Below are 8,361 nucleotides of genomic sequence, written 5' to 3' on the forward strand. Positions count from 1 at the left end.
CGGAAGGAGTATTCAGATTTGAATACATCTCAAACAAGCTAAAAAAATAACCTAAAAAAAAAAAAGAAGGAGAGAATAATGGAGTCGCCATTTAATGTGGTTAAAATCATAAAAAGGCTAAATTGGCTCCGGGGCCGTCAGCTGTTGTTCCATAATGAGCTTTAACAAACCCGCTCTCCACTCTCCATCACTACTCTTTCACAAATGGAGAGTGGAGGGCTTTTATTTTGGGGGGGGTAATTGCTGAGTGGAAAATGTGACAGCCCCCCCCTCCTCGCTGGGCTGAAGCCTCTCAATTATTGCTCCTGTATGTAAATGATTGTTGTCATGGCGATTACAGCTTAATCTCTGAAAGCAGGGAATAAATTGCTTCTTTTTTTTTTTTTTTTGGCTTGTTCGGGGCTCTTGTCACTGCGGATATCTGTCTGTACTGACTGGATGTTATCATTCAGCTTCCTTCCTTCCTTCCTTCTTTCCTTCCTTCCTTTCTCCCTTTCTTTCTTCCTTCCTTCTCTCTTTCTTTCCTCCCCCCTACTTTCCCCCTACTTTCTTTCCTCTGTTCTTCTTTCCTTCCTTCCTTCCTTCCTTCCTCCCTTCCTCTTTTCCTTTTTTCCTTTCTCCCTCCTTCCTTCCTTTCCTTCCTTCTTCCCTTCCTCCTTTCCTTCCTTCTTCCTCCCTTCTTCCCTTCCTCCTTTCCTTACTTCTTCCTCCCTTCCTTCCTTAACTCGAGGACAACAAGAGGGTTAAGAGCTCAAAAACACCACAAAACTCATCTAAACTCAACATCAGCAGTGAGCCTGGAGGTAATCTGTGCATGTTGGGGAAGCTACAACATACAATCTGTCTTTTACGGAGTGTCATGGAACGTCTCACAGACACAGTTAGAAGCAGAGAAGCATTAAACAGTGCAGCGTTACCTTGGAGGAGCCCAGTCATGTTTGGTGCAGTCTAACAGAGTTCCTACGTAGGTCCTCTTCCTCCACGTCACGTTCACCACCAGCACACCTGTCAATCACACGGGACAGAGACACACCAGTTAGTACTGGGAACACTGGGACAGACCAGTTAGTACTGGAAACACTGGGACAGACCAGTTAGTACTGGAAACACTGGGACAGACCAGTTAGTACTGGAAACACTGGGACAGACCAGTTAGTACTGGGAACACTGAGACAGACCAGTTAGTACTGGGAACACTGAGACACACCAGTTAGTACTGGGAACACTGAGACACACCAGTTGGTACTGGAAACACTGAGACACACCAGTTAGTACTGGGAACACTGAGACACACCAGTTAGTACTGGAAACACTGGGACCATTAAAAGGCTCTGATATCAGCTCGGATCCGTCAGAGACACGAGCTTCAGGGTTTAATGTTTAAAGGAATGATGCAAGCTTTTATTTTAACCTTTAACCCCGTCTGTTTTACTATTCCTTCCTTCCTTCCTTCCTCCTTCTTCTTTCCTTCCTTCCTTCCTCCTTCCCTTCCTCCCTCCGTCCTTCTTTAATTCCTTCCTTTTCTTCCTCCCTCCTTCTTTCCTTCCTTCCTTCCTCCCTCCTTCTTTCCTTCCTCCTTTCCTCCCTCCTTTCCTTCCTTCTTCCCTCCTTTTTTCCCTCCTTCTTTCCTTCCTTCCTCCCTCCCTTCCTCCTTTCCTTCCTTCCTCCCTTCCATCCTTCCTTGACTGGAGGACAGCAGGAGGGTTAGAGCATGTATCACCGTGGGATACTGTAGACGTGGTTACATTATAATAGATAATAATTAATTAATGGTAATAATGAGAGGAGGAGAAGAAGGGTTTATAATGTATGTGTGTGCTGAAGGCTGAAGGATTTATAGATCTCTCACAGACAGCACCAACATATCCAACCCTGTCTGAGCTTCTCATCTTCCTCTCGTCTTCTTTTGTTGTGTGAGGATGAACCTTTAACCCCGTCCGTACTATTCCTTCCTTCCTTCCTTCCTTCCTTCCTTCTTCCTTCCTCCCTCTCCTCCCTCCTTTCTTTCCTTCTTCCTTCCTTCTTCCTTCCTCCCTCTCCTCCCTCCTTTCTTTCCTTCTTCCTTCCTTTCCTCCTTTCTCCCTCCTTTCCTTCCTTATTCCTCCCTTCTTCTTTCCTTCCTTCCTTCCTTCCTCCTTTCCTTCCTCCTTCCATCCTCCCTTTCCTCCCTCCTTTCCTTCCTTCTTCCTTCCTTCCTTCCTTCTTCCTTCCTTCCTTCCTTCCTTCCTTCCTTCTTCCTTCCTCCCTCCCCCCCTCCCTTTCCTCCCTCCTTTCTTTCCTTCTTCCTTCCTTTCCTCCTTTCTCCCTCCTTTCCTTCCTTATTCCTCCCTTCTTCTTTCCTTCCTTCCTTCCTTCCTCCTTCCATCCTCCCTTTCCTCCCTCCTTTCCTTCCTTTCCTCCTTCCTTCTTCCCTCCCTTCCTTCCTCACTGCCTTCCTACCTCCTTTCCTTCCTTCTTTCCTTCCTTCCCCCCTTCCTTCCTCCTTCCTCCCTCCCTCCCTCCCTCCCTCCCTCCCTCCCATCCTTCCTTGACTGGAGGACAGCAGGAGGGTTAAAGCATGTATCACCGTGGGATACAGTAGACGTGGTTACATTATAATAGATAATAATTAATTAACGGTAATAATGAGAGGAGGAGAAGAAGGGTTTATAATGTATGTGTGTGCTGAAGGCTGAAGGATTTATAGATCTCTCACAGACAGCACGGACATATCCAACCCTGTCTGAGCTTCTCGTCTTCCTCTCATCTTCTTTTGTTGTGTGAGGAACTGTTTTTATCCCGTTTGGAAACCGTGACAAAGAAACATTGGTTCAGTTGTTTTAATGACAGGATTATAACACATATATCTACTAAAGTATTCAAGAAGCTTTCACTTGACCTCGTTATTACATATCGTATCTAATTAAAGGAACTTTTCTTGTTAAATCAAAATGTATGTCGGAAGCGATCTAGTTCCTTCCTTCCTTTCCTTCCTTCCTCCTTTCCTTCATCCATTCCTTCCTTCTTCCTTCCTTCCTCCCTCCTTTCCTTCCTTCCTTCCTCCCTCCTTTCCTTCTCCTTTCCTTCCTTCCTTCCTTTCCTTCTTCCCTCCCTCCTTCTTTCCTCCCTTCCTCCTTCCTGCCCCCTTTCCTTCCTTCCCTCTTTCCCTCCCTCCTTCCTTTGTCCTTTACTTCCTTCATCCTTTCTTCCTCCTTCCTTCCTTTGTCCTTTCCTTCCTTCTTCCTTCCTCCCGTCCTTCTTTCCTTCCTTCCCTTTCCCTCCTTCTTTCCTTCTTTCTTCCTCCTTCCTTTCTTCCCTCTTTCCCTCCTTCCTTCCCTCTTTCCCTCCTTCCTTCCTTAATAATAAAAGTGCCCTGCAGTATCTAAAACAATAACTTGAGAACTTCTTTTCTCCTGTGCTCACTCTTTAAATTTTAATCTTTCATTTTCTCTGTATGTCCTTGTTTGTTGTTTTTAAATCATTATTTTATGCTGCAGCTTTATATTTTTATATTTTTATATTTTTATATTTAATGCTCTACTGCCTCAAGAAGAGAAGCAGAGCAACACTCAGCTGGATCACAGTGATGAAGCAAAATGAGAAAAACAAAGATGAGTGCAGGTAGGATTTAAAAAAAAGAAAAAAAGAAAAAGAATAAATTGCAGTAGAGGAGAGAAAAATCAATCTAGCTGCAGAACAAGCTGCCATTAAAAACTGAAGGAAGGAGTTCACACATTTATGAGACTGTTTGGTAGAGTCTCTATTGGTCACAAACGTCTTTCCTCCCTTCCTTCCTTCCTTCCTTCCTTCCTTCCTTCCTTCCTTCATAACGTCCTCCCTTCCTTCCTCCCTCCTTTCCTTCCTTCCTTGAGGCTCAGACTGTTTTGGTAGAGTCTCTGTTGGTCAGAAACGTCTTTCCTTCCTTCCTTCCTTCCTCCCTTCCTTCTCTCCTTCCTTCCTCCCTTCCTTCCCTCCTCCCTTCCTTCCTTTCCTTCCTTCTTCTTTCCTCCCTTCCTTCGCCCGCCCTTCCTCCCTCCCTCCCTGCCTCCTTCCTCCCTTCCTTTCCTTCCTCCCTCCCTTCTTCTTTCCTTTCTTCCTTCTTTCCCTCCTCCCTTCCTCCCTCCTTTCTTTCCTTCCTTCATTCCTTCCTTCCTTCCTCCCTCCTTTCCTTCCTTCCTTGAGGCTCAGACTGTTTTGGTAGAGTCTCTGTTGGTCAGAAACGTCTTTCCTTCCTTCCTTCCTTCCTTCCTCCCTTCCTTCTCTCCTTCCTTCCTCCCTTCCTTCCCTCCTCCCTTCCTTCCTTTCCTTCCTTCTTTCGCCCGCCCTTCCTTCCTCCCTCCCTACCTGCCTCCTTCCTCCCTTCCTTTCCTTCCTCCCTCCCTTCTTCTTCTTTCCTTCCTTCCTTCTTTCCCTCCTCCCTTCCTCCCTCCTTTCCTTCTTTCCTACCTTCCTTCCTCCTTTCCTCCCTCCTTCCTTCCTTCCCTTCTTCTTTCCTCCCTTCCTTCCTCCTTTCCTCCCTCCTTCCTTCTTCTTCTTTCCTTCCTTCCTTCCTCCTTTCCTCCCTCCTTCTTTCCCTCCTCCTTTCCTCCCTTCCTTCATTCCTCCCGTCCTTCCTTCCTCCTTTCCTTCCTTCTTCTTTCCTCCCTTCCTTCGCCCGCCCTTCCTTCCTCCCTCCCTCCCTTCTTCTTTCCTTTCTTCCTTCTTTCCCTCCTCCCTTCCTCCCTCCTTTCCTTCCTTCCTTCATTCCTTCCTTCCTTCCTTGAGGCTCAAACTGTTTGGTAGAGTCTCTGTTGGTCACAAACGTCTGAGGAGGAAAACACATTGCTTCACTCCTGGCTGGAAAAGTTTAGTCATCAAGGTTCAAATAAACGTCTGTCTCACTTCTCACCCTGATGTTTAAAAGCATTAACCTGTATCCTTCCTTTCCTTCCTTCCTTCCTTCCTTCCTCCCTCCTTTCCTTCCTTCCTTGAGGCTCAGACTGTTTGGTAGAGTCACAAACACATTCTTTCACTCCTGGCAGAAAGAAAGGTTAGTCATCAAGGTTCAAATTCTAATAAACGTCTGTCTCACTTCTCACCCTTCCTTCCTCCCTCCTTCTTTCCTCCCTTCCTTCCTCCCTCCCTTCTTCTTTCCTTCCTTCGTTTGTTCCTTCCTTCCTTTCCTTTCTCCCTCCCTCCTTTAGTCTTAGTCTTAGTTTGAGTTCTAACTATACTAACTATACTAACCCTAACCCTCATATGACTGACTGTGCTTTCCTTCCTTCTTCCTTCCTTCCTTCCTCCCTCCCTCCTTCCTTCTTCCTTTCCTTCCTTCTTCCGTCTTTCCTCCGTCCCTCCTTCTTTCCTCCCTTTCTTCGTTCCTTCCTTCTTCCCTCCCTTCCTTACTTCCATCCTTTCATTTTTATTTCAGTTAAAGGTAGAATATGTAGAATGAGCAAAACAACGCCATCTAATGTCTCGAGATCGTAGTCGCAACAACCAAAAAGTAATTCCAGCAGTCGGGTTGCCAGGTCCGGTGCCAGATTTTATTTTAGCTCTAACTCTGTAAATAAACCACTTTATCCACATGTCTAACCTTTTTAGGCGAGAAAGTAAAGTAGCCCTTTAGATCCACAATGTGACGCTAATTTGTCCAAATAACATCTGCTTAAAGTTTTGTTCCTGCGAATTCGGAGCCACTCAAGTTAGCCGTAGCGAGTAACGCACTTCCGGTCATTTTCACAAAATAAAACACCCGTTGCCTTTTATTATTAAGAAAAGAGTTGGTGCTTTTATTTTGAAAACAGGAAGCGAACATACCCTCGCTGTAACTGACTTGAAACCACCGAGGTACATTACATTGTAACGCCAGTGGGAGTAGCAGCAATGTCTCTGCATGTACTGCCTAATCCTAAACACCGATTGGCTTGTGTGTGGTGTCGTCAGAAGCAGGAGAGGCTCACGGTCGTAAACATCTAGTCACGTGAACTCTGAGATGGACGCGCAGGTCAGGAAATGACGTAAACGGACCGTATATGGTTTGTTATTTGTGTTATTACATTACGTGTTGGACTAAATACATGTTGACATATTGAGGAAAGTATTCCGGTTAGAAGGAAACGGATTTTATATTTCAGCAGAATGGATACTTGGCGAGCTGTACAGAAAGTCCTGAGTCATAAGATGATCGTTGTGGATAAAGGGAAGACTTTGAAGGTATGTAGGCATTATAGCTTTTCTCACTTAGCTGAGGGGCTAGCCGAGCTAACCGCTAATACTATTACGGCTGTGAGCAACCATATAAGTCGTGAGTGGTCTTGAATGAATCAGAACAATCTAAGCTTTCCAACAATGTACGGCATGAATATATATGTTTAAGGGTTGGTGTTTAAAACATCCAGAAGACCGTGTGGCTACCTCTTAACATCCGTCCCGTCCCGTGAACGGAACAGCGTGCGTTAAGAGGTTAATGATCAAATGTCAAAATCCGAATAGCGTCAGAAAGTCAACCCACTCTCCAGATTTCCATTGCTACCGTTTTGATACTTCATGGTACACAAACAAATAGCATCTCATATGAAAGCTAAGACCCTGGCGAGTTCAACAGTACCACTATTATTGCGCTAAAAACTCAGTGAACCAGCAGCCAAAGAATATAAAGCCACTTATTTACAGCGACTAACAGATATTCTGTCTTACCTTCGAAGTTTTGTGATGAAAAGTTGTACTTGAGAGCAAAAAACGCTGGTTTTAGTAAGTCCAACACGCCTCTGCTTGTTTACAACTCCATTTCACCTCTGATTTCACCCAGTGCCAGCCTACAGTAGCTGCACCGGAACAACAGACAACCCTGGCAACCCGCACTTCCGGCCGTTAATTGGCTGGTACAGTGTACACAGAACGTGTCAGAACGTCATTGTCCAACCCGTCAAAACATTTTAAAAATATTAATTCAGACTAAATATTTTTTTTTATGGAAAAGCAATACTTTCATTCTGTACCCCTCAAAACGCCCCGTGGCTGTATTATTTAAAAATATATATATAGCTTTTAATAAATATTCTACATATTCAACCTTTAACTTAAATATTTTTTCACTACTAGTTTTAGTATAGTTTCCTTCCTTCCTTTCCTCCTTTCCTCCCTCCCTCCCTCCCTCCCTCCCTCCTTCTTCACTCCCTTCATTCCTTCCTTTCCTTTCTCCCTCCCTCCTTTAGTCTTAGTCTTAGTTTGAGTTCTAACTATACTAACTATACTAGCCCTAACCCTCATATGACTGACTGTGTTTTCCTTCCTTCTTCCTTCCTTCCTTCCTCCTTTCCTTCCTTCCTCCCTCCCTTCCTTAGTTTGAGTTCTAACTATACTAACCCTAACCCTCATATGACTGGCCGTGCTGTAATATAACTCTGTGCAGGATCAGCAGCAAACACTCTCTTGTGTCCCCAGAAGTTACTCCGTGCCAGAAATGTGACAGAGTTTCTATTTTTAGTGAAGCATGACTCCGTCTCCTCTTTGGGGAAAAAGATAGTTTTCCTCTTACTGAGTGTGAATGTGTGTGTTCCTACTAACATTATGTTCTTCACAATCCTTCAAAGTCCCATTTACAATTTGTTCAAATGTGTTGTTTTTTTTTGCTTCTCGACGGCTTTGGGGCGAGTGTAAACAAACAAGTTCCTTCTTCCTTTCCTTCCTCCTTTCCTTCCTTCTTCCTTCCTTCTTTCCTTCCTTCCTTCTTCCTTCCTTTGTCTCTCTCCCTTCTCAGCCTGACATTTAAAAGCATTAACCTGCGTCCTTCTTATTCCAATATATAATCCGCCTTCCTTCCATTCCCTCCTTCCTTCCTTCTTTCCTCCCTCCCTTCTTCCCTTCCTCCTTTCCTTCCTCACTCCCTTCTTCTTTACTTCATTTCTTCCTTCCTCCCTTCCTTCTTCCTTCTTTCCTCCCTCCCTACTTCTTTCCTCCCTTCCTTCGTTCCTTCCTTCCTTCCTTCTTTCCTCCCTTTCTTCCCTTCCTCCCTCCTTTCCTTCTTCCTCCCTTCCTCCCTGCCTTCCTTCCTTCTTCCTCCCTTCCTTCCAGCCTTCCTTTCCCCTTCCCTCCCTCCCTCCCTCCCTCCCTGGCTCACCCCTCCCTCCTTCCTTCCTTCCTTCCTCCCTCCCTTCTTCTTTCCTTCCTTCCCTCCTTCCTCCTTTCCTCCCTCCTTCCCTCCTTTCCCCATCCCATTATTAGTGAAGCATGACTCCGTCTCCAACACAGAGGATAACTCACATTGTTCCTCTTACTGAGTGTGAATGTGTGTGTTCCTACTAACATTATGTTCTTCACAATCCTTCAAAGTCCCAATTACAATTTGTTCAAATGTGTATTTTTTATTTTTTTTCTCTTCTCGACGGCTTTGGGGCGAGT

General features: G+C 45.0%; 1 protein-coding gene across 1 annotated transcript in view; it reads right to left on the minus strand.

Moving 5' to 3' along the window:
• Window positions 1-8,361, minus strand: part of znf608 (zinc finger protein 608) — a 113,381-nt gene that overhangs the window by 26,904 nt on the left and 78,116 nt on the right. The window contains 1 exon segment of the mRNA XM_053326193.1: window positions 918-1,005. Within this exon segment, the coding sequence (XP_053182168.1) occupies window positions 918-1,005 (88 nt within the window).

The sequence above is a fragment of the Scomber japonicus genome, chromosome 9 (assembly GCF_027409825.1).
Source record: "Scomber japonicus isolate fScoJap1 chromosome 9, fScoJap1.pri, whole genome shotgun sequence".
Lineage (NCBI taxonomy): Eukaryota > Metazoa > Chordata > Actinopteri > Scombriformes > Scombridae > Scomber > Scomber japonicus.